Here is a 26,567-nt window from a genome sequence, read left to right as displayed (position 1 = left end):
GTAAATTATCCAGGAGCCCACACCTGGTAAGTGATAGAGCCAGAATTTCATCCCAAGTACTTTGATACCAGTGGCCTATGCTTAACTACTAAGCTATATTACATATAAAAGATTTGCATAATCCTAGAATTTGTCAGTGATAAAAATTCAAAAGGTAATTATAGGGCATAAAGAGGCAGACACAGTGAAAGAAAAGGGAAGGAATAGAAAAGGGATTGAATATGGGAGAAAAATGGAAAATCCCTTATAAGGTGGGTGGGTGGCTATGGCTAAAAGCCAAGTTTCTTGAAAAAGAAAAATTCTCAAAATAAGAAAGGGCAGACTAATAATGTCATAGCCAGAAATAAATTATCCAAGACTAAGTTCAAAGAAATTGACCTTCCTCTAGAAGAACCTGACTCCCTGAACTATGGGAAGAGGACTGTCTGGCTGAGGGCTATACCTGTTTGGGTTGAGTGATGATACTCTTGAACCTTGTTCTTGCTTATCTCAGAAGGAAGAGAGACATTGGGTTTCCTCAGGGCCTGGGGCCTGGGCCGTGGTTTGAGGTTCTGTGGCTCATGAATCCAAGCATGCTTGAGGGCCTGATCAGGGGTCATACGAAGAGAAGGTTCCCATCTGCACATCAACAAAGCCTGGCATGGATTACTCTTTTATTTTCTCTTAATATTAAAATAATTTTAAGAACCCAATAAAGATATTTTTCATTGAGCTATGTCCTAATCTCAAATATATTATCACAGGACAATTATATATATCAAATAATTTAAAAGTATCTGAGAACAACTACTAGAAACAATTTTTTTTTAAAAAATGTATGTGAGCTGGGGAATATATTAAATTTCAAATTTTCTAGATTTCTAGAAATTTTCTTACAAGAAGTATTATTTAAAAACCTTACCTATTTGGGATTAGGCTTTCATAGGCTAAAAAGATTAGAAACAGATATTTAATTTCAATTCCCAAGATGTGGGATTTGGACCTCCATATATATCATAAAGGAAATTATAGAATTTTAGAATATTAAGATTTATAAGGTGACTTGGATATGATACAGGCAAACTTCTAACAAAGTAATAAAATGCATTTGACGGAATTCTTAACATAGAATTACCTAGCCATTCTCAAGTAATATCAGTAACTTGGCAGTAAAGTCACAGATCCTCCTATTCCAATTTTTAAAAACTCTGATTCTTTAAAAGTTCTTGATTTTTATTGGACCAAAATTGGCTCACTTTTCAGTGAATTTTACCCAGGTCCTAATTCTACCCATTAGCATTTTGCAGAATAAAATAATCTTACATGTCAGAGTCCCTCAACTACAAGAAAACACATCACTACTATTAGTCATAGTTAGTAGTTTCCACCATCTAACCACCTTCCAAGGTAGGAAATTCTAGCTATTGTCCATCATGCTGGGAATGAATCGCTGCCAACTGCAGGGAGATGGTATTACTAGTCCAGACTCAAAGGCATGAGCAATTCAAGCTCCCAGTTTTTTGTCAAATGAACTGCTTCTTAAACTTCATCTCCCCTCTTCTGGACTTCTGGAGCCTGCACATAAAGCTAGGTGTTTACTAATCCTATTGACTTTAACTAAAAAAATTTAGTCTCTCACTCCATAAATTGCTGATTAGCAATATATAGATTAGGGAGTAGACCCCCATCAACTTGAATCATCTCTTACAAGTTGTGAGCAATTGATGTTTTACACTAAAAAAGAAAATAATATTTTTCTTGTGCTAAGCTGTGTTCAGGATGGCTGGGTTTCTAGACAACTCACCTGTCTCACTGGGCAGTTTCTGGCACTTATTAAGGCACATTCCCTCTATGGCCTGAGCATGGAGCTGGGGGATATGTTGGTAAAAATAGGGTACAGAATCCTTATCTCAATTATTCAGAGAAGTAAATAGTATAACTCCCATAGATGAAAATATTTTCAGTGGTATCTGATGGTTTTCCCTCTAAGCTAGAACCTAAATTACAGAATGCACAAATGCCAAAGAAGTATTTTGCTAAAATTACTCCACTGGAATAATGAGAGAATAATAAAGATATGGTCTTCTAAAACTAAACAACTGTAGAACTGATAGAGATGGAAGGTACTTTAGGAATGCCCCCACTTTATAGAAAAGGAAACTGAGGCCCAGAGAGAAATGATTACTTGTCGAATAGCACTCAGCTAATACTTGCACTCAGTGGAGACAGACTTGAGAAACTTCTTTAATAGTAAAATAGAAGCAATAGCCAACATTTTCCAAGAACCTTACAAACTGTACACTGTGTTGGGTGCTTTGTGTGGTGACTCCTTTTTCATTGTGATTTGATCAAAGTACAAAACCTAATTTTTAAGATTAAAAATATGCATATAGGTTGTAAAAAGTTGTACATAATAAATGTTTTACAACTCACCTGCCTCTAGTTCCCTAATGCAAGAGGATTTGGGCACTGAATCCTAGGGGAATGGAGAGGGGCTCTGAACCTAGTATATACTGGTGATAATAAGCTCACTGAAGAGGTTGCCTTCCATTCAAGAAACAGAAGATATTAGGATTTGCTTACAATCTCACTGGCATGCAGCTTCAGGTCAAAAAGATGACAAGTCCTAACACACACTGTAATCTACACCAAATCTCTCTTGAAAACCAGCTGCATATCTGCAAAATACAGCAGATATCTGCCCTGATCATCACACAGTAGGGGGAGAGCACTGTTTCATGAGGCAGACATGAAAGCAATTTGGAGACTACAAAACTCTACCATTGATGTTTTTATAACCATCTCCCAGTCTTAGACTTTCACCAGCAAACACATGCAAAAGTACAAGTACTTAAGAGGAAACCCAGTACTTAAGAGACACCCCAACAAACTCACACCAAACACCTTCTGAGAAAGTCCAGGAAGCTGGTGTCATAGGTTTTCAGCACCATCGTGAGATCCTTGGAATCCGGGTATCTTTTTTTCCCCCTGTTGTTGGTTATAGTTTTAGGAAAACCTTTGGAATCTTTAGAGATACAATATTCTGTATTTAGTTCCAGGTGTAAATATTCACTGGTCACATCACAGCTGTCCACTCAACCACACTGCTTCCTGAAGTCATCTTTGCAGCTCTTCTACTTTCTGTCTTAACACACACCCTAGCCCACCCATCCCCACACACACACACACACACACACACACACACACACACACACAGTCTCAGTCACTTTGAAATAACCCAGGTCGATTATTCCATGAATGCAATTAACATTAAAAACAATTTTTCCTACTATTCAGTAGGTTCTGAGCCTCTTTCACACAACTTCTCCCCAAATCAAATGATAGTTTAGTTGAATATAAACAAAGGCAAGATAATAATGATGATGAATGATAATGGTGATGGCAATGATAATCTGAAGTGTCAAAAATGGCTTTGAACAAAAAGGATATAGTCCCTTTCTAAACTATCTGTGTCCTCACTTCTTCCCCACTAGCCCAAGTATGTGAAAATTTGGGACATCCACAGGTATAAGAAAGAAAGCTATTTTAGGAGAATGCTCTCAGGGCTCATTTACAAACCATACAAGCAAATCACCCTCATTACACCTTTACACTTATACCAAAATTTTGACCATAATTGGAATATTCCAACTTGGTTGGTTGCTGAAGACACAGTTTAGAATGGGGACAAACCACCAATGTATGGTTTGTCATCCCTAAAAAGAAGCCCCCAAAATAGCTCCAAAGGTTTCCAAGGATATTTTGTGCAATGCTTTAAAGGTAAGATCATTCACCTTGACCTTCAGATCCTTGTGTGCATGCTTAGAAAAGTTGACCACTTATTGCTTATACCCTGTAAGTCTGCACCTAAGTGGTAAATGTGTATATGCACAAACACACAGTTTACACTATTGAATTCTCACAGAACTCAGTGGAGTTCATGTTATGCACATTCTAGAGGATAAATAATAAAGTTCTACTACTTTTGTAACCAGTGTAATTTTCAGGTCATCCAAAAGACAACCACTCTTACTGAATTCCTAGGAAACTCCCATAAATGTGTACATGAACGTGTGTGTACATACACACACAGATATCTCTGTATTGATATGCATAAAAGTGACTGGGGGAATTATGTTGCTCTTTTTTGTTGACCAAAGAATTATGTTCACCAAAGAAGAATTATGCTCCCAGTTCTCTAAACAACTTAGCTCCTAAAGTAACACTTAAGTAATTGTTTTTCTCATCAAAGTCTTCCTCACACCTCTGGGCCTCCCCAATATCTAATCATTCTCTCCATCTTCTTCCTGCTGCTGCCTCGGGCACCTAAGTGTCTCACTATCCTTGAGGCAACATCACTTTGCTGCTTATGAGGAGTATTAACTAGGAGTGGCTAGGAGCCGAGAAACTGTTGGCAGCCCAAACATAAGAAAAGGAAAATCAAGAACCAACATGAACACAGCATTTACCATAGGCACCTTGTCAGAAGACTCATAAGGAGCTGTTGTCAAAAACAGAATCTTGGATCCTGCTTCAAACTTACTATCTCATAGATCATTGAGAATGATCATGGGAATTAGCATTTTTGCCAAATGCCCAAATGAGTCTTGTAATTTGAAAAGTTTGGGAAATACTAGAGAGTAAAGACCCTTCTTGCACAGGAAGTGAAACTGTGTGAATGTTGCTACCAAAACCCTATTGCCATCCTATAGCCTAGTGCTGATGGTAGAGATCAAGTAGTCAGTGAAATGGACATGCATATGTCTTTGGTATCTCCCCTCCAAGATGCCCTGTGGTCCCTTCTTTCTAGTCACCACCATGATGCTATCTCAGTGAGGTCAGTGTTAAAGGCTTAGGATGTGACTCTTCTCCAATGACTTTGTCTAGCAGAAAGAAACATTAATATCCCCACTTTTCTTCCTCCAAATCCTTCAAAAATCCAAAAGGCTGAATAATGTAAGTGGTGGATGGGGAAAGTATATAGGGTCAAAAGACCAGTCCTATTGCTTAATGTGTGTGATATCAGTAAGTCAGCTAGAGCTTCTGCCTACCATCTAACAGCTCTGAAGAAAGATGAGTATGTGGACACCATTTTGTGGCAACCAAGACACACTCTTGATCAGAGAGGCAAGGTCTTCAAAGCTCTATCCACAATTGAAAGATGATGTTTTAAGAGATTTAATCACTGGAATGGCATGGGACCAACTAAGAATGGATGATACCTCACTACTGAACAAAGAAGGATCATGGAACACCTCTGCTTGCTGAGCCTTCAGCTTTCAGTTTGGGGATCATGGGGAGTCCATGGAGAACAGGAAAAAGGGTCAGTAATCCTATATAGGGCTCAGGCCTAGGATGTTTTACCAAATGGTATAGAAGGAGACTACAGTATAATCCCCACATACTGGACCAGTACACACTGGACAACATAAATGAAACCATGGCTCCCCCATGAGAATAGTTTGACTCTCCTATTGATGGGGAAAGTTGTAAAGTGAAATTGTGTGACTTACATACCCATTCTGAGGCCACTTTCAGTTGAAAATGAGAGTGGGAGGGCTAGGAAGACTGGGATGGCACAGCCTGTGTACGCCCATGAACTAACCTGACAACAATAGCTTGTCAAAAATGTCATTCCAGAAAGAGACCCTCTTCGTTATACAGAATACATGTATGTTGATGTGAGGGGAAAAAAAAAGAAGTGGGTCACATTAGATTGGGTAGAGAGAAGTGATGGGAGGGGAGGGGTGGGGAAGGGGGGGAATGGAAGGGCAGCAGAATAAAATAGACATTATTATTGCTGTGGGTATATACGTGACTGCATGGCCAATGTGATTCTGCAACCTGTACACTCAGAAAAATGAGAGATTATACCCCATTTGATTCAAATGTATGATATGTCGAGATCATTGTACTGTCATGTGTAACTAATTAAAACGAATTTTAAAAAGAAAATGCAAAAGAAAAAAAAGAATTGTCATGCAAAAAATCAAAACAAAACAAAAAAGTACATGTATAAAGACATGAATTGGCATAAACATACTTTATATACAAAGATATGAAAACTTGTGCTCTATGTGTAATAAAAATTGTAGTGAATTCTATAGTCATGTATTTTTAAAAATTGAATCAATAAAATAATATTTATATTTTAAAAAAAAAATGTCATTCCAGATGGCAGGAAGGCCCTGTCTGTAGAGTCTTCTCTCCCTCATGTCTGATTTTGCTCCATGTTGATAACATTAAAGCCAATATGACTTTTTAAAAATATTTAGTTATAAATGGAAACAATGCCTTTATTTAGTTTTTTTTTCTTTAATGAGGTGCTGGGGATCAAACCCAGTGCCTCATGTGTGAGAGGCAAGCTCTCTACCACTGAGCCACAACCCCAAGATGACTTTTTCTGCCTCAGAACCCCTTAAGCTTTTTGTGGTTCTTCAGAGAGAATTTAGATCTGGAATTTACTTTATCTTGTCAGTGTCCTGGAAGCCCTACCTCAGTTGGTATCTTGTTGTTCCATCTGTTCAACGTGTACAGCACCACTCACATAGAAAGACAGAGGATCATAGAATTCAGGGCCTGGGAATTGTGATGAGAGGGGCAGCACAGGGCTGCACATAACACTGAATCCCAAAACTCAGACACATGACCCAATCATAATTGACCAGCAACAACACATCTACACCGAAATTGTTCTGACAGGCCTTAATTACCCATTTTATGACAGAGTAACAGTGAACCTGGGGCAGTAAGGGTCTTGGGGATTAGAAGATTTGGGGCAATAAAAATAATGTTCCATTAATGATAAAACATAGCAATGAAATTCCCCACTACTCTCTAAAAGAAGTCTGCTCCAATATTTCTGCACAGTGCATGGCTTGAGAGAGCAAATTGCTTGGGAAGGTAGGGAGAACTAGGAGTGGAGATCATTATCTTCTGAGGTTCTAACACTTGCTGATAGGTCTTCTAAGTGGGAACCTGATCATTCTCCTGCTCCAATGCATTTGTATTGCCAAGAACCCATTCCCCTTGTGATTTCACCCATCTCATCTCCAGCATGCCATCTGGGACCACTTTTCATTGCCTGTAAGTTCCTAAACCACATCCTGCCCTTTGGTATGGGGACAGGAGAAAAGCAAAATATGAGATTTAGGGTATGGGAAGTACCTTCAAGACCTGTGACACCTCATTAGACACAATGAGATAAAGAGATTAGACTTGGGGACTTACCAAAGAACGTCTGTCTCCTGGAGGCCGTCTGAATGAAGTGGGCTGGCGGCAGACCCAGCACCTTCAACAAGCACAGTATAGTTGGTTCACTCTTGGTGAAGTCACAGATTCAAAGACTGTTAAGAGCTAGGTGGGACTTTGGCCACATTTTGCCTTTTACAGATAAGAACTTGAGGATATTAAGTGATGACATCAAGTCAGTAGCATGGCAGACCCAGAGCTCATGTCTCCAGGGCTGTTTCAGTATCTTAAGATTCACATGCTATTCTAAACATACATCAGCACCAACAAAGGCAAGCCACCTTGATAGCAGCCAGATCTCTGTCGGTACATGCTGATCATGTTGAATTAGGAATGACACACCCCAGCATGGAACACCGGGAAGAGAAGGGAGGGAAAGGAGATACAAATCACCAGAGAAGGCATTTCTTGTAAGATAAATTCCTTCTTGGAAAGAAAAGTATAGGCCTACTTATTCACTTTTCTCTCCTGAACCTTATAGGAGTGTACAGATAAAGAAATTTATGGGTTGCTCTCAGTCCTAGGTTTCTGGCCATAATCCATGCACAATCCTGCCTTCATGCTCCTCAACCCTACAGATATCAAGGGGAAACTGAGTCAGTCCTGGGGCAGTGGGAAGCTCAAGCCAGATTCCCCATTCACCTTGGTATTAGAAGCAGGAATGGTTCAGGGATATTTCATAAAATCATTACTAACCTTAGAAGTCATCTGGTCTGACCCCCTCATTTTCCAGTCCAGAGTGGGAAATGACTTGCCAAAAAGTCAGAACAAGGGCTAGACCCCAAATTTACTAACTCCCAGGCCAGTGTTGATTCCACCATAGTTACCATTTCTAGATATTTTCATCTAAATTATTTTAATATTTTATTATTAGTTTCAAACAACAAATGAAATCATCTATATTTAATACTTCTCAAAGGCATGTGTCACTGATTAACTTTGAGACAATCTAGAAAACAGAAATTTAGCTTTTGATTTAGAGAGATTCATGGTCAAACTTTTATCAGTTTACTAGGAAAATCCTAAAACTTGAATTTTTCAAATTGTTAGTTATTTTCTCCATTTTGTCTAATTTAGCTCTACAAGAAAACTTCATTGAAAAAAAAATGAGATGTGATTAATAATCCTGTGATGAGTCTTAGTAAAGCCTTTTTATGGGAAATAGTCCTCCCAGGTTAAAAGAGCAAAAGTCATTACTGAATGCTACCTATTTTTTGTTAGATAATTTCCAATTATTTGTTTCAGCTGATAGGTTGATAAAAATAATTTCTGATGATAGATCATTATTCAATTGTTACACAGAATTCAAAAAAAGTCATAGAATGAGGCAACATAATTAGAACAGGTTTCCTTCTTGGGTTCACATCTTTGGAATCAATGTATTGTAATGGCCTGGTCCTGAGCCTGTTCATTGTAGCAAGAAGTAATGTTGGGGCTGGGTTTGTGGCTCAGTGGTAGAGCACTTGCCTAGCATGTGTGCGGCACTGGGTTCAATTCTCAGCACCACATATAAATAAATAAAATATAGGTCTATCAACAACTAAAAAAAAATTTTTTAAAGAAGTAGTGTTCACTTACAGGTATAAAAATTAATGGGAAAAAGAGAAAACTCAGCTCCATTTATTCTTCTAAGAGGTGTATACAATGTGAAGTAAAATTTCACATTTTATGCCTACTAATTATCTTAATTTATGCACTAGTTCTATTTTAGTGATCTCTTGAGAAAAAAAATCTACGCATGGAGCTTATGATAATAAAAATTTGAAGTTATAGTGATTGATATATTTAAAAATAAAGCTATATTAAATTAGAATAAAATTCTATATATGAGGTAGAATTTAAAAAGTTCATTCAAGGAGGAAAAAGAGTTAAAGAAAGGTACAACTGTTAAAGAACTTATTCATGTCCTTTGAAAGGTAGATTTGGGTGGGTATTAGGTCACTCTTTTTTTTTTAAATTCTTTTGGATATATTTGAAAGATTGCTTTAACAGTTTTATTTTATTTTTTTTATTATTTTATTGTTGGTTGTTCAAAACATTACATAGTTTTTAACATACCATATTTCACAGATTGATTCAAGTGGGTTATGAACTCCCATTTTTACCCCGTATACAAATTGCTGTGTCACATCAGTTACATTTCCATTGATTTACAAATTGCCTTTCTAGTGACTGATGTATTCTGCTGTCTATCCCATTCTCCACTGTCCCCTCACCCCTCCCCTCCCCTCCCCTCCCCTTCTCTCTCTCCATCCCCTCTATATAAATCGTTTCTTCCACTTATATAATTTTTCTCCTACTCCTCCTTTCCTCTTATATGTAATTGTGTATAACCCTGAGGCTCACCTTCCAATTCCATGCAATTTCCCTTAACTCTCACTTTCCCTCCCGCCTATCATCCCTGTTTAATGTTATTCTGTCACAATTTACATTAAGGGGGAAATGGCATCCTTTGAAACTATGTAAATTTATAATAAAAATGTTCGTTCTCAAAAATGTACAAGAAGTATGTAACTTCAAAAACACTTTTAGGGAAACTTTGACCAAAGGAAAAAAAAAATAGTATGCAGGCCACTGCCCTTGATGAGTCTGATGTAGCCCCATGTCAGGACTGAAGCCATCCAAGGACATCAACCAAGCAAGCCTTCCTCCTCACCTCCATGATGCAGGCCAGCTGCTCCACCTCATTCTCCCCCGGGAACAGAGGGTAACCCGTGTACAGCTCTGCCAAGATGCAGCCCAGGCTCCACATATCAATGGCCATATTGTAGGGGTGACCCAGAATCACTTCAGGGGATCGGTAGAACCGGCTCTGGATATAGGTGTATACTATTAGGGCAAAAAGAGAAATCTGATGTGGGAAAGCTGGCTTTCTCTCCGGGGCCCCCTCTCCAGGATAGTTTGGCAATTGAAGATGGCAGATAATTTAGAATCCCCCTATCCCCACCTTCTTACCCTAATGAGCTCTGCAAGATGAAAGTAACATCAAAAACAAAACATCATCAAATCCTCACAACAACCTGATGATAAATGAAGGTGCTATTATCCCCACTTTATTGATAAGGAACTCCAAAGTAGGCATTGTTCTGAGCAAGTTAAAGCAGGGTACTTTAAAACACTTTATGTCAGACAAGTTTTTAAAGAAGTAAACCATAAAACTAATATAAACTAAGTTTTCAAACTGTCAGGTGAGCTTTGGAAAGATAATTTCTGACAGTATTGTGATTTGGCACTGGGGGAAGCATATCAGAATTGGAAGTGTACAAAATGCAAAATTTAAATTCAATGTCTATTCAATATTATATATATATAGTATAATGAAGTACTAAAAGAAAAGCTCAATAAAAATCTCAGCAAATAAAGATAGAAAGAAGATTACATTGTAGGGGGCCTAAATTTTATAGATAAGGAATCTAAAGCCAGGGAAATGGAACATTTTGATTTTTCCTATGTTGTGATTTCCTGGATTGAGAGGGGCTATAATCACTTCTTTAATGTTTAGATTGGTTATAAGAATGTAATAATTCTGTAACTTAAAATGAATGTTTGATTAAAAACAACTTTTATACCATGCCTTTTCCAAAATGAATTTGAGTACTATGCCAAGTTCATATATACTTTAAAACATGAATTTAATGGCACCTGTGTGGTGCTTAGCAAGTGCCAGGCACTATTCCAAGTGCTTTATGTAGATGAATTCTTTCAATCCTTACAAAAAGCCCTATGAAGCAGTTACTATTTTTGTCTCAATTTTAAAGATAAGAAAACTGAGAAATTGTCAAGATCATTCAGCTTCCAGTGAACAGAGCTGGGAATTGAAACCAGGAAGTCCAATTCCAGTATCCATACTCCATACTGCCTCATAGTTAAAGATAAAAGGAAAGTCAGGAGAAATATAAAGGAGGAAGTTACTGTCAGAAAGCAAGTATACAGTAATTGCAAACTCAGTTCTGAGCATCCTGGCAGCCCAAGATAAATAGTAACTAATAGGTTAATATAGTTGCCAATATCTAAAAAGAGTCAACATACAAGTTCTTTATGGGGAGCATTGTTTTCTGGATGGAATTCTTATAGGATCCATATGGAAAAATATGTTAAGGAGATAGGTCCTCCAAAGTGGTTCTGCAGACTATCCGGTAGTCCTTTCTGCAGCCTCAGAGGGCTCCCTCTGACACATTCTGACACCAGGAAGGCTGGTCCCAAAGTCTTTTTGTGTGTGTGCCCTTAATAGAGCCCGTGTATCTTCCTAATCATTCTACCTATTTTATTTTACTTTGTTTTAAATATTTCTGTCTCTTACATTATACATAAGCAACCCAGGACAGGTAATATTTCATGTTTTGGTTTTGGTACCCAAACCAGCAAATGATTAATACCAGAAAATAGACATTTGTTGAATGGTACATGTTTTCTACATCAGTCTTGACAGAAGCCAAGTTAATTGAACTTAAATCAAATCCAATAAAGGTTGATGCAAATGTGCTCCAGGGCTACTTCCTGCATTCTAGTTTGGAAAAAAAAATACAAAGCCTAGAGAATCTAGGACAGTAAATCCCAAACATTAGAATGGCTGTTTTCTAAAGTGCAAACTCCTGCGCACTCTCCAGAAATTTAGTAGGGTGAGGTCCTGGAAACTATAATTTTTCAAAGTCCCAAGGTGTTTCTGATACACATGTAGTTAGTTTTGTGACCCAATGTTTATTTGTAATTTCATGTCCACAGAATATAAGATCTTTAAAGAGCCTCTATGGAATTTGAATCTAATTTCTCATTTTATAGATGAGGAAACTTAGGCTCAGAGAAGTGAAACACCTTGTTCAAAATCATACTAGTGACCCTGGATGGCTGATCCTAGATTGGAACCCAGGTAGTCTTGTGTGTAAACCAAGAGAAATTGCAACGGGAGAACTCAGACTGTGCGGAGCCTACCTTTCTGGTGCTCATAACAACTGGACCCAAAGTCAATGACTTTAACTGCGATTTGGCCCTTTTGGTATAGCACTATATTTTCCTAGCACAAAGAGAAAAAAGACAGGTCAAGTTTATAAAAATTAATGTTGTCCAAGGTGCTCCACTTACTTAAATGCTCACCCCTACAGGGCCTAGTTCAAATCTGACCACCTTCAAACTCCTCCTCTGGCATCTTCTCCACATTCCATTGTGCTCTCCTGCTCTTATTTCCCATTGACTTGTAGTCTACATCTTCTTCGGATTCATTATTCACTGTTTTGCATGTATTTTTCCCCGTATTGATTATGTAACTCCTGAAGATGGTGGGTTTATTAATATCTTCTTCCACACCCAGTTCTGTGCCTCACTTGCCTGACAAATGTCACTGAATTGGTTTAATGCCCCTGTAGACCTACCATTATGACAATAAAGAACATAAACAAACAAACAAATAAATAAATAAGTTAGATCGAGGTTTGTGTGTGTCTCACACTGACTTTGGGGAACCCATAAAATGACAAGGTGGAGCTTCTGGGCTCTCCTTTCAACACTGGCTGAGGTTGGAAGATTAAAGTCCTACTTTGTGCCTCAAGCATCCCACTGTCAGATGAATGGGTCATGTGGATTGCTTGCTGAGTACATAACATGGCACATACGAAGCCTTTGGTGCCAAAACTAAAAATCCAAATTTACTCCACAGTATCTTTTCTAAAGAATGTTTGTGTTAATGCAAGGAGGATAATTAGCAGAAATCTTAAAAGAATTTCTAGTGTGTCTCTAGCCCAGTGGAAAAAAGACCCCTTCACTAGATGGGGCTGGCCCTTTGTTATGATAAAAGCCCAAAGTTTGCTGTGTGGAAGGCTTAGTCATCAGCCTATGGCACTGTGGAGAGGTGGTAGGTCCTTTAAGAGTTGGGACTAGTTGGAGGAAGTTAGGTCACTGAGGTTGTGCTTTGAAGGGGATATTGGGACAGGGACCCTGTCTCTCTCTTTGGTTCCTAGATGCATGAGGTAACAGCTTTGCTCTGCCATGAACTCCTAATGCCATGTTCTGCCTCATCACATGGTTGAATCTATTCAATCCTGGAGTGAAACCTCTGAAACTGTGATCCAAAACAAACCTTTTCTCTTTGTAAGTAGTTTATCTCAAGTATTTTGTCACAGGGATCAAAAGCTGACTACCATACCCTCTCATCTCCCATCTTTTTGGTATAAAAAAGTCCGGGGAAGGGACAAATGCAATGAGCTATCATAGCTCATCCATACTAACCATGAAGTCCATAAGAATAATTCCCTGATTCTTTAATAAATACTCACAAAATACCCTTCTGGTTGTGTGCATGTTTTCCAAAGGGATGCACATATTTGGTCTACTCGATCTACTTGTCAAGGAAATCTGTTACTTGATATTTTAGCCATTAAGTGTCTTACAGATTTCCTTGGTGAAAGTCACTTCCCTAAGCCCAAGAACCATGGGCATTGTGAATCTTTGGAATTGCAAAGCTAAAGGTTAGGAATTTAGAAATGGAGAACAAAGCAATGTCCTCCCATATCTTTACAATATTAAGTTACAAAAATATCCTCAATTTTATTTATGAGTTACAGTTTAAAAAAATTAAATCATGTTTGGGGGTGCAGAGAAGGGAGTAAGGAACTTAAGGGATATTCACCTTGTGAAGGTCAGATTATTTTTGGAACGAGTGTTCCTCACATTTTGTCCTTAGCTACCTCTACAGTATTACTTCTTCACATTTGCAATCATTTGGCTCATTTAACAAGCATTTATTTGTTGCCTTCCATTACTCTTACAGGCACCGTGTTAGGTCCTGGGGACATAATAGTCTGACCTTGGGAGAGCTTGCAGTCCAGTAGGAGACACAGAATGAGCTAAGAATACAATACTAGCATGACAAGTAAGAAGGGCACAGCCACTGAAGGAGAGGAAGTGGTCTGAGGTGTGCCATACCTGAGGAGCAACTCAGAGTACAGTGGATCTAGTAAGGACTTAGCAGAGTAGTAGAATGATCCATCTACGTGAATGGCACAAGCCTCTGCAGAACAGATAAGGGAAAACTCTGGAATCCAGCAAGAATTCTTAAGAGCTATAAGTGACTAATGATTGAAAGGGCAAAAGTGGGTAAACCCAGACCCCCAAAACTACTTGATCTTGACGCTCAAGACAGCCACCACCCACCCCTACCACTTCTGTAGGAAACCCCTCTGGTTCTTAGCTGCCTCAAGTACACTACATCTCTCTTAGTCCTTCCAATATGTGTGCCTCAGGCTTCACTGCATCTCACTTAGCCTATAAGCAGGGACTTTAGGGCTGCCACTCTGGAAGCCCTGGCCATGCTGGCTGCCCTATCTGCCACTAAAGAGTGGTGAGAACCTGCTCTCCTGGCAGGACAGAGGTTATACTCACAGGCTTGAGATCACAGTGGATGATTTTCTCTACGTAAAGCATTTGCAAGCACTTCAAGACAGAGAGGGTGAAGCGCCGAACTACCGATAGACTAAAACCTTGAAAGCTATTACTCTTCATCAACTCATACAAGTTGATTCTGGGAAAGACAGAAAAAGTGATGAGTATAAAAAGCATCCAAGTTTGAACCTACAAACAATCCTGTGTTATCTGGATTCCCTTCTAGAAGCAAGTAAATCTCAAATCAGTAGGCAAGGTTTTTCTTTCTGATAAACTGAGCCTTCTTAGTGACTCAGGGTAGACCCAGATTGGCACTCAACCATGCTGGATTCTACAATGTACCCTGATTTCTTACATGACAAAGCCACTTAAGTACTTCATTTACATGAGTGGGTTCAGAGATTGAATCAAATCTCTATAATAGTCATAGTTCTCAGGCCCTTGGAAGGGCCCTGGAAGCCCACTAGTCACTCAACCAAGTCATTCCTACCCTGACCTAACAAGATTATCTAAATATTGTAGGTAAAGGAGAAAGGGAATGTGCTGATGAGAGAGCTAAGGTAAATGAGGGACTCCTACTCTATTAAAGACAAGTGTGGCTGCTTGGTCCCATCTAACTGTGGCTTTGCTATAATGAAGGCTGGCTCTTGCCAGATAATCCTCAGTTCTCTAGAGAGGCAGAATCCTGAAATGTTATATAAAAGCATATTCAATTATATGAAATCTGCTAACTTATAAGTCTTGGAAACTAATGCCAAGCATTTTAAAAAGAAAAACTTGTTTGCAAATTGCCAGTTTGTGATCTCTGTGCAAACTGTGAGACAAAGATAGGAAGGAAAGAGAAGGACCTAGAAATGACTCTGAAGGCTCTTCCTGATCTTCCATTTCTAAGATTATCTAGCCTTGGTGGTACCAGGAATTGAACCCAGGGACACTTAACCACTGAGCCACATCCCCAACACTTTTTTATATTTTATTTAGAGATAGGGTCTCAATAAGTTGCTTAGGGCCTTGCTAATGGCTGAGGCTGGCTTTGAACTTGTGATCCTCCTTTCTAAGTCTCTTGAGCTGCTGGGATTACAGGTGTGCACCATTGTGCCTGGCAAGCCATTCATTCTTGAGAGGTACAACAGAGAAATGCCATCCTGACCTGGGCACCTCCACCTTACTGGGCTTAGGATTCTCCTTCTACACACTGGCCTCTCTTGACCTCACAGAGCCCTTTTAAAGTACCATGATGTCCTAATTGGGCATTGTGATTAATGGGCAAGAAAGGCAGCCTGGACTGTCTGTTTTGCTCCACAGAAGACAACCCACTGTTGCATATGATAGGGTAGAACACATTTTGTAATTACCAGAGATGGTGAGGGGAGTGCCCATGCTTCCTCTCAAATATAGCCTGTTCCTAGAACCTCACCATCCGTGATGGTGTCGTGGGAGCACCAAGCACTAACTCAGGGAATCCAGAAACATACGTCTTCTAAGGGTTCACCCTGATTTTTCTCCTTTGCTAAATGTCTTCTGGGCTTGTTTAAATTGCATCATATTGACTTCTCAGAGAGAAGAATAATCAAATTAGCATGCCTTTTCCCATTTAGAATGCTTTTTCAGTTCCAATATTCACCCAAATGATTTCAATCTATTTAAATCAAGACTCTGCTCTCTTACCCAAATATCTGCCCTTCTCCTTCTTTACTCAGAATTAAAATCCTTTTCCCACTCTGATCATCCAGCTTCCTGTTCTTTTAGGTTTCAGCCTCTATACCGTAGAGATGGGAAGCCAGTGTGTGGGGAACATGATAGCAAAGAAAGTCCTTTTAAACATGTTTCAATTTAGCTCTTGAGGGCAGAGGCCTTGTTTTGGACTTTCCACCTACTCAGTACTCAGACCTCAGCACCAGGGAAGCACAACATGAGCATGCTGGCAGATAACAGATTTACTGAGGAATGGGGTGAGATCTCCGTTTTGGGTCCCATTCTCCTCACTCCTGGACCTTCTAGATAACTGTGCGACTGCTGTGTCTACACTAGTCACTAGATATTCACGCCCAGAAAAATCTAGTTTTATGACTTCAAAGTTTTTCTTCAAGTTCCCTTAAGCAACTTTTTCAAAAGAAAACGAATCAAAAAGACTGACCCCAAAAGTTCAAAGGTGATGCAGAGGTGATTCCGGAAGTAGAAAAAGTCCTTCATGTGTACCACATTGTACTTGTTGTCTTTATCCTTCCTTCTGAGGGCTTCCAGGATCCTCAGCTCCACCAGGGCCTGGTGGTGAAATCTGAGGTGATTGGGGAGTGGCAGGGAGGGTGGGGAATGAGGACAGAAAACACAGGTATCATGTCATAGTGCAGCAGTTAGCCCATTTCCTCAGACCCTACCACAACCCCAACAGAAATGTCTAACACCGCAGAAAGCACTAATAACTCCACACTCTTACTTCCTCTTTGCCCCTTCATGGACTCAGACATGAAGAGAGAAAAATAGGAAAGGGAGAATAAAGAGAAATATAAGAGGAAGAGGCAGAGGCAGAAAGGTTTGGAGTCCTGAAGCAGCTAGAAGCCAGGCAATCCATCTTCTATGGCCTATGTCATCCATGGATCCACACCTCTTTTTGTTCCTGATGATTTTCAGGGCCACCAACTCATTGTTTTTGTGATCCAAGCACTTGGCCACCTGTCCAAAGGACCCTTTTCCAATCATCTCCAGAACCTCGTAGCGGTAGGCAATGTGGTCATGCAGGACCTGCAGAAGCCAGGCCAGAGGTGAGGAAAAGAGCCAGAGCCCACGGCCCTTGGATCCCCATCCCTAGATCATGGGTCACTCCTTGGAGGGGTGTTTCTAAACTCCCACCCTTCTCTCTGTTACTGTAGTGGTTAGATGATCTCCTGGATCCAAGACCACCCAGGTGGTGCCAGGGGCAGTTAGTTCCACAGGCTCCATCCATGTCAAGCAGTGAAAAGAACATTAGTTAGTCTTTGGAAATGTTGGGTGCTAGTCCCAGCCCTTTAGTTTCCTGCATGTCTTTCTTAGGACCTACATAGTAAGGGGGCTGGACAAAACTGAAAGTCCTTTCTATTTCGGACCTTTCATGATTCTTCAAGTTCAACATCAGCTCCCTTTTAGGGGAGTTCTATCTCTGACCCTTGATGTGCCTCTATCAATCAGAGAAGGCTTTATGCCTCTTCTGTTCCTTCTTGACCAGATGTGGTTCTCTCCTAGTCTTATTCATATTTAGTCCCCTTCTGAAGTTAATACAGACTTTCTTGGTGAGAGTAATATTTTCTAAGAGCCAGAATTATCCATGACTATCCTTGTGCAAGAAACCAGGTGTTTAGTTAAAAACCACAGGAAATTTTCCATTAAAGACTTGAGCTAGGTGGCTTCAAATAAGTCACTTATGTACTCTGAGCTAGAGTGACCTCATCTGTGAAGATGAAGATGAGAATCTGGATAAGATGATTTCTAAGGTCATCAGGCGCTGTTGATCTCAGCTTTCTACAATTACACATGAATTTGAAAGAGGTGAGGGATGAGTGTGTACAAGTTTTCAGGCTGGTTTGTGACTGTGTGTTTGAGGATAAAGGATTATTCACAAAGAAGAATCAACACCATAAATTTGAGCATGTAAAACTTTTTACTGATACATCAGAGAGGGTTAGTCTAGACTAAAGGTCTTTCATGAAAATGGGACAGAATCTGCACAAATTTGGCATATATTTTTCAAGCATTTACATTTATCTTCTTCATGTCATCAGTTTGGTTGCCTCATAATTATTGGCTTACATGTCAACTTGGACTTTGGTTGTGCTTACTTGACTCATGATAGTTCCCTTTGTATTTTCAGAGTCTAATAGATGCCAAGCTTATGACAGGTGCTCAGTAAATAATTTTACAATTAACATTTGTTGTGAGAATGTAGCTATCATTTGTTTAGGAATTATATATTTGTGTATATGCTGGAATAAAATAGGAATAAAAATTGGAGCTTACAGAGAATGTACATTATCCCTCTCTCCCCATGAAAATCACACTTCTCTAAGATTTGAGACTGAAGAACTGAGTTCCAGTGAATTCCCATAAAGGTAGTACTGACACCCCAGGTAATTTCTTAGAGACTCTAGACGCAGGTAGGGCAAAGCAAAGGAAGGAGCAAGGAGTGAGGGGTTGTGGACATGTGGTTGAATTGGAGAAAATGTTTATATTGAAGATTCTTAACCAAGGACCCATTAATGCCCCAAAGCATTGCACATGCACAGCTTAATGTTTCTGGGATGAGGATACTCAAAAGGATCCTTGACCTAAAATTGTTAAAAACCAGGGTTCTAGATGAAGAGTGAGTGATAAAATCACATCCTTGCTTCTTAAAAGTGTTACCTAAGGACCTGTGGCATAGGCTTCACCTAGATGCTTTTCAGAAATGCAAAATCTCAGGTCCCACCCCAGACCTGCTAAACACAAATCTGCACTTGAACAGGAACCCAAAGTGATTTGTGTGCATAGTCAAACTTGAGAAACATGATGTTAAGAAAATTTATCTCTTCTATGAAGCCCTCAAAGATTCATATCCTAAAACCAAGTTGTGATGAAATTTCCAGAAGTAGGAAAGTGCAGACAGCTCACAGCCTGGTGGACTAAGTGTCACTCATGCAGGCATCCTCAGAAGAGGGGGTCACTGTCCAGGCTAGAAAGAGGCATTACCCTGGGATCCCCAGAGGTACAGTCAGAAAAGGAGGAGTCTCTGCAATCAATTTTTGAAAATCAGAACGAAGTAAAGCACTGTGCATGAGGGACACTACAGTGACAAAAACTATTCTTGTCTGTGGAGGGAATGGCATCTGCTATAAAACACAAAAGGGCCCATGAATGGGCTTGTGTGGAGGAGACAAAAAGGGAGATTGAGGGGCAAGTGCATCTTACTCCAGTCTGATCTTTTCCAAGGGGTCCAGGACGGTGCAAGAGAATAGCCTGTGAGAGTTCACTCAGGATGCAAACTTGTTATCCCAAATACCCTTGAAGAAAATCACCATTCTGTTAGAAGATTTTGCATACTAAATTTCATGTTTAAACAAGGTGTTTATTTGGTTTAGCACCTATTAGCATCTGTTGGAATGTCTAGTTCCTGTCATCTCAACACAAAACATTATAAAATATCCCCTTTTGCTTTCCTTTCCATACTCTCTATTGCACCCAAGCCACCTGAGGTCACCATGACCTCCTCCCTCATCACCTTCAGATAGGAGCCATGTTCATCATCAAAACTTGTCTTGCTGAATTTCTCTGGAGCCACATTGAGTTTCTCAGCATCAAGCCCCAGGAACCATAGCTCTGTGTAGCCCAGGATTTCACTTTGCTCATAAGGAGACAGCTTACTCTTAAAATTCTTTAGGGCTTCTATGTGAAAAAACAGGATAATTGTTAGTTAAGTTGAGGCAACAAGGGTATTTACCAAAAGTGCAGATGATGTGATGTCTTTTATAGTTCATGAGCCTTTTCCTCAAATAGGTGGTTTCTTAAAGATCATGCATGGAGAATATTCCCACGAGGAAATATAACAAGGATAAATGCCAAGGTTTTGGAACTATTTCAAAAAATTCAATATGACAACATAAACACAAGGGAAAAGGGAATTTAGGGCCCCAAGAGCTATGGGTTGCTGCAAAAATAGGAATTATTATTATTATTATAAATATTTAAAATAATAAGTCCAGAAGCAAAGCCCATAACAACAATAGTGTACCATTAAGGTGATATTTGTCCAAGTTCATGTGGAATCAGGTCAGACAAATAGTTTATTTTGAGAAGGTTTGAAAACTACAAGTTTTCTGGACCAGGCAGGTGACATAAAAGCAACTTTAAAAGTCCATTGGTATAGTCCAAGGAGAAGGATAGCTGGGTCAAACTCACAGTGGTTCTAGTCCCAGATTTCCAAGGAATCTCCATACTGCTTTCTAAATTGGCTGTACCAATTTGCAGTCCCACCAGCAATGTATGAGTGTACCTTTTTTAAAAAACAGCATACTATAGGAACACAGCCACATCAATGTTTATAGCAGCACAATTCACAATAGCTAAACTGTGGAGTCAACCTAGATGCTCTTCAGTGGATGAATGGATTAAAAAAATGTGGCATATATACACAATGGAATTTTACTCAGCATTAAAAGAGAATTAAATCATGGCATTTGCAGGTAAATGGATGGCGTTGGAGAAGATAATGCTAAGTGAAGTTAGCCAATCCCCAAAAAACAAATGCTGAATGTTTTCTCTGATATAAGGAGGCTGACTCATAGTGGGGTAAGGAGGGGGAGCATGGGAGGATTAGATGAATTCTAGATAGGGGAGAGGGGTGGGAAGGAAAGGGAGAGGGCAGGGGATTAGCAAGGTGGTGGAACATGGTGGACATCATTATCCAAAGTACATGTATGAAGACTCAAATTGGGTGTTAATATACTTTATATATATACAGACATGAAAAATTGTGGTATATAAGAATTGTAATGCAAAAAAGTACATGTATAAAAGCATGAATTGGCATGAACATACTCTATATACAAAGATATGAAACATTGTGCTCTATATGTAATGCACTTCTCTATCGTGTATTTAAAAAAAAAATAAAATCAATAAAACTAAAAAAAAGAAAAAAGAAAAAAAGTCCTGTGGTTACTCCCACTCCGGCCTGCAGGGGAGCCAGCTAATACTTCAAACCACATAGGAAATGCTTGTTAGTGCCTCTCTAAGCTACATGAGACAAATCACATGAGCGTTTGTGTTAGGGCAAGGGGGGCGAGGTGGGGAGTGAGATTCACACTTGAATAAAATGAAGAGTACTCAGAGACAGGAATCCAGGATCAGGGTAGGAGGCACCGTGTTATTTGACAAACTGCTGAAAAGTTGAACTGTGAGGAGAAAGAAAGAAAAAAAGACATAGAGCACAAGACCACTGCCTTCATATACCCGAAGAGCAGTCATGTCAAAGCTAAATAAGGTATGTTCCTTGCCCAAAGGACAGAATCAGGACCCAAGATAGAAGGAGGCAGATACCATCTCTGTAAAGGCAGAATGAACTCAGAACTGAAATCATCTCCTGGCAGGAGGGTCACTCCTGAGATCATTTAAGAAGGACAACAATTTCAACTTCAGCACTGTGGCAGAAGAGCTGTGAGCAGTGGACAGTGTTGGCATATGGTAAGTGCTAAGTGGACTTTGGTTCTCTTCCTTTGAATCCTAAGAGGTCATAAAATCTCTGAACCTCGTGAGGAGTGTAGCTCCTGCCAGAAGACTGTGTGTGATCTTTCAGACCTCACAATAGACAATTACCCAGGCTTAATCTGGCAGGCTCCACAGGGGCAGCTGACTTCCCACACCAGACTTGGTCCACAGCCCGAGCTTGTAGTCTCTGACCAGAGCTGCAGCTGAGGATCAAATTCTCCTGGCAGGTGACTGACTCTCTAAGGCATATGAGCCTGTCTAACCCAGAAGCCCCCACTCAGAGCCCTCTATTGGACACCCAGCTGAGGCCTGCCTCAAGCACCTCTGCCAAGACCCCCTTGTCAAGAGAAAGGCAGAACTTTCAGGACACTTTACTTTCAGTATTCTGGACTTGTCCACTCCTAGCTCCTCCCCACTCACTTTCCTGTGTTCCTAAGTCCATAAAAGGACAGAAGTCTTTTGTTGGGGGCTCCCCAGGCAGTGAGACAGTGCCCTCTGTCTGCACTAATGCATCTGACGCTTACCTGGAATAGTTCCAAGGTAGGTAATAGAACAGTGTGATGCTGGTACTTCCTCTTACCCAGCCTCTTGTTTATACTGTTTCAGTAAGAGGGCAAAGGCTTAACTTCTTTCATTTTTGATTTGTAGCCTTAGTTGACTACTCCAACATATGGCAGCTAAGCCCTCTCCAGGTCAGCTCAGCTCTTAACACTGACGACCCCCCCCCAACCACCGCCTATGCTGCTACTGCCCACCCCACCAGTGTCATACCTGCTGCCGTCAGAGGCACCTTGTGCTTCTTTGGTGGTTTCTCTTCTACCTTGTGTTCATGAGTCTTCATGCTAGGGTGGAAAGGTGCTTCTAAAGCCTTGTACTCAGAGGCCAGCTTACGACTGTGCGTTTGAATTTCCTGTCCAAGGAAAGAAATTGGTAATAAAGAACTACTTCAACTTCTTCTGGGGAACATAAACTATTTATATGCCCCAAAACACTCACATCCAGATAGGATTTGTCCTACCTTTCCAGGGAGAAAACAGTAGTTAAGAGACAGTAGGTTTTCTCCACCTTTCTCCCAAAGGAAGTACCTAATTCTCATCTCATGCCCCAGGAGACATGCACATTAGAGCATACAGTTGACCACCCCAGGGGTGTGTCACTGTAGAAAGAGATGAGAACAGTTTTTATCATTGCTCTTGAGGAGGCCAGTTCCTAACTAGATAAAGTAACTCGCTTAAGGACATGTAAACTTGAATTTATATAACAACACCTCTTACGACTTTCCTACATAGTATCTTATTGGGTCCCTATAAAAAAAATGGTAGATGACATGGAAGGAAAACAAGATTTTGTTTTCTTCTATCATTTATACACCACAACTTCATTTTTCCTTTCCTCAATGAATCACCCCTGACGACAACTCCCTAAAGGCCCACTTTGTAGGTAAGAGAAAGTAAAAGGCATATTTACCCAAGTTCATATTCAGTACAAAGAGTGAGAAAAGGACTTGAACCCAACTCTTTAGCTGCTACTCCTTTCCCCCACCTTCCTGGACTTTTCTAGATGTGGTTCTGAACTGAAGCTAGGTCTTTCACCTGTCTGCTCAGGAGCATGTCCACTGTCCTGCACTCACCCGGGACAGCACACCTGGCTTCAGCAGAATTTTGTTGCTGATGTGTGGGAGGTTGATCACATTCTTCTTCTCCTTGGTATCCATAAAAGGGAGTGAAGTAATGTTGGTGTTTGTACCCTATAGAAGGAGAAATTGGATAAGGTAGAGAAAACTCAGATAAGAACATTATCCAGAGGTCATTTCTTCTAGACTCCTCCCCACAACAAGGATGAGCCTAAACCCAGATTCTTGGAGGGAAAAAAAAAGAAGATTCCAGGGAGCAGAGTTATCTAGCACACAGGATCTGGGGTTGACTCCCCTGCTTCTTTCTCTCAGCCTTAATTATTTCATCACTCTCAAAAATGGGACCTACCTCATAGCTTTTGTGAAACTATGTAGAGTATTCCATAAGTGATAGCCATTATTATTCTCATTCCAATATTTTACCTTCCAAACACGGGGAAGGCCTTTCTGCTATACAATGCAAATCTTTCTTGATGCAACAAAAACTCCCATTTCCTCTACGGCTACTTTATAGACTTGACCACCTCACTTGGGTTACTGCCCTCCTACATTGATTGATTAACTGATTGGGAAAGAGATCATCTAACTATCAACAAAGAGCCATGTTTAAAACTGTGTGGAGAGAAGCATGGTGATATGGATAGAGGGCTCTCATTGTTATGCTGAGTTGGCCAAAAGTGCCTGTAAAAAGCTATTTCTTCCATCCACTGCCCTCGTCCTTTCCTAAAGTCACTAACCAACACTTCCTACCTTATGCAAAAGTCGGGTCATTTTGAGGTTCTTGATCTTGGAGGGTGGCTTCTGGACTTGAGCCAAAGGCTTATTTTCAACCTGAGTCAAGTAGAAGAAAAGTGTAGTAAGGCTTGACAGGGCTTCATCCCAAGCCACCTGGACCTTTATTTCATTTCCTTACAATAAGCAAGATATGCTTGAAGCCAGCTTTCCTGATCCCAAGCTAGGAAGAGTTCAAAGAAGCTCAAAGAAGTACTCAATGCATGAAATGAATTACTACCCACAAATAATCTTTCCAGAAGTGCTAATGATAGATCCACTTGTCTTATGATTTTCACACCTTAAAAAATCAATATATGCTTTCTTCCAACACAGTCTTAACCAGCATCCTTGTAGATGGTAAGGAATAGAAGTGGCGCTAATGTTATCTTGCTATTTAGGAAAGAAAATGCTCTTAGTCTTGCCCAGAACTCAAAATGCCCAAAGATGCCTTAGTGGAACCTGTCAGGACACAGGTGCCCAGCCTGAACATCAGTGCTCTCATCAGAGAGGCTTCACATCTAGAAAGGGGTGGAGAGGAAAAGACCACAATCTTAGAACAATTTTTTCCAAGGTAGTAAGCACACCACAGGGGTAGGTGACATAATTCCGTGCAGGATGCAGATAGACAATCACCTAATGGCTCTGCATTTATTTTGCTATCCATTTGAAAAACTATTAAAAGCACTTTAAGCATGTGATTTTGCAGTTGTTATTACTTAGGATGAAATCAAAATTTAAGTAAAAAAAATTAAAGGGAGCACGAGATATGGCAAAAATCATGAAGGCAGCACTGAAATAACTAAAGTTTAGCAAACAGCCTTCAGTTTGAACACAAGTTCTGTTCTTTGAAACAAAACTTAGCATTCTCTTTCTTACAGACCTTCCCTAGAGACCTGAAGGAAGCACATCTAAAGCTGAGATACAGGGGGCCAGACCCTTTTAAATCTGGCAACTGAGGTACAACATTTATTGTCCTTTAGCACAGCTGAGTCCTCCACAGAGCACTACTGATGGGGCATTTAGAATATTCGGTCTTGACCTCCTGGAATATGAAGGTAATCTGAGGGAGAGAAGATTTCACAGAGCACGGGCCATGGTCTCGGACCACGTTGGTTAATTGGCTAAGTAGGTTTACGAATATTAAAACTCGGAGGTGTCAGCAGTAACCACAAGCTGGCACTGAGGATGCCATGGAGAGACCAACAGATGAATGGAAAGTACATCAACAAAATACAGCCCAGACTAAACATCAGACAAAGGACATCGGTGAGTGTCAAGTGTCGATAAAAAAAAAAAAAAAAAAAAGAAAAAAGGGAGATACCACCATAAATTTAATGAGCCCAGGAGGAGGGGAAAGGGACTTCTGGGATGCACGGGCTTGGTCTGGACGGAGAGGAAGGGAAGACGACATGCTCATTAGGAGAAGCAACAGTATCCAGGCATTCTCCAGGGCTCTCCACTGCTCAGAGAGGATAAGCTGGAGCACAGGGCTGGCTGTGAGCTGCAGAAGCATTGAAAGCTAGGCTAAGAAACTCGGTCTTCTCCTATGGGCAAATGTGAACCACGGAAGGTTTGCACGGCGTGTGCAAAGCAAAGCCGTCCTTCAGAAAGATTCCTTCAGCAGCTGTGTGGCATGACAATACTCAAGGGCATGAACTTGGAAGTCACACTCTTTCATTTTGAATCCAGTTCCACTGCTCATTAATTATTTGAATTTGGGCAAGTCATTAACTTCTCCTCCTATTACTGGAGGATATTATCATTAACAAGCTCATAAGGTTGTTGTGAGGAAGAATGACTTAATGTGTGCACGACACTTCAACTAGTGCCTCGAATGTGAATGAGTGATAGAGTTCCATTTTCCTCATTCACAAAATGCCGAAAGTTATCTGTGCTCATTTCCCATGAAATTGATGGAGGATGAACAAGATGGCTAAAGGAGCTGTGATGCTTAACTTGACAAAAGAATCAAACAAAAGAGAAATTCTCATAGATTAACATTATGGTAACTGTCATATACATATATTGGAAATGAACAATTAAGAAGTAGACAGCAGCTGGGCACGGTGGCAAATGCCTATAATCCCAGGCTGAGGCAGGAGAATCTCAAGTTTAAAGCCAGCCTCAGCAATATCAAGGCACCAAGCAACTCAGTGAGACCCTGTCTCTAAATAAAATATAAAACAGAGCTGGGGATGTGGCTCAGTGGCTGAGTGCCCCTGAGTTCAATCCCTGGTGTGCATCCCCGAAAAAAGTCAAAGGCAGATGGTAGAAACCAGGTTTCTCTTTGTTGGAATGGAAATTTATGGATCAGAAAAGTCTAATCAATATTACCATCAAGTTATAA

General features: G+C 40.2%; 1 protein-coding gene across 1 annotated transcript in view; it reads right to left on the bottom strand.

Annotated features, from left to right (window-relative positions):
* DYRK4 (dual specificity tyrosine phosphorylation regulated kinase 4) overlaps positions 1 to 26,567 on the bottom strand; it is a gene marked incomplete at its 3' end in the record, with an annotated part of 43,631 nt that overhangs the window by 504 nt on the left and 16,560 nt on the right. The window contains exons 2-13 of the mRNA XM_081310771.1: positions 24,197 to 24,277; positions 23,444 to 23,560; positions 22,585 to 22,723; positions 19,829 to 19,992; positions 17,207 to 17,343; positions 16,739 to 16,879; positions 14,602 to 14,740; positions 12,160 to 12,241; positions 9,887 to 10,059; positions 7,210 to 7,270; positions 2,875 to 3,004; positions 443 to 618 (exon numbers count right to left, since the gene is read on the bottom strand). Of these exons, the coding sequence (XP_081166897.1) occupies positions 443 to 618; positions 2,875 to 3,004; positions 7,210 to 7,270; positions 9,887 to 10,059; positions 12,160 to 12,241; positions 14,602 to 14,740; positions 16,739 to 16,879; positions 17,207 to 17,343; positions 19,829 to 19,992; positions 22,585 to 22,723; positions 23,444 to 23,560; positions 24,197 to 24,277 (1,540 nt within the window). The remainder of the gene's footprint in view (positions 1 to 442; positions 619 to 2,874; positions 3,005 to 7,209; positions 7,271 to 9,886; positions 10,060 to 12,159; positions 12,242 to 14,601; positions 14,741 to 16,738; positions 16,880 to 17,206; positions 17,344 to 19,828; positions 19,993 to 22,584; positions 22,724 to 23,443; positions 23,561 to 24,196; positions 24,278 to 26,567) is intronic.

The sequence above is a fragment of the Spermophilus citellus genome (assembly GCF_964194105.1).
Source record: "Spermophilus citellus genome assembly, chromosome: 10".
NCBI lineage: Eukaryota > Metazoa > Chordata > Mammalia > Rodentia > Sciuridae > Spermophilus > Spermophilus citellus.
The sequence above is the reverse complement of the archived record's forward strand: the minus strand, read 5'-3'. Positions and strand labels throughout refer to the sequence as shown.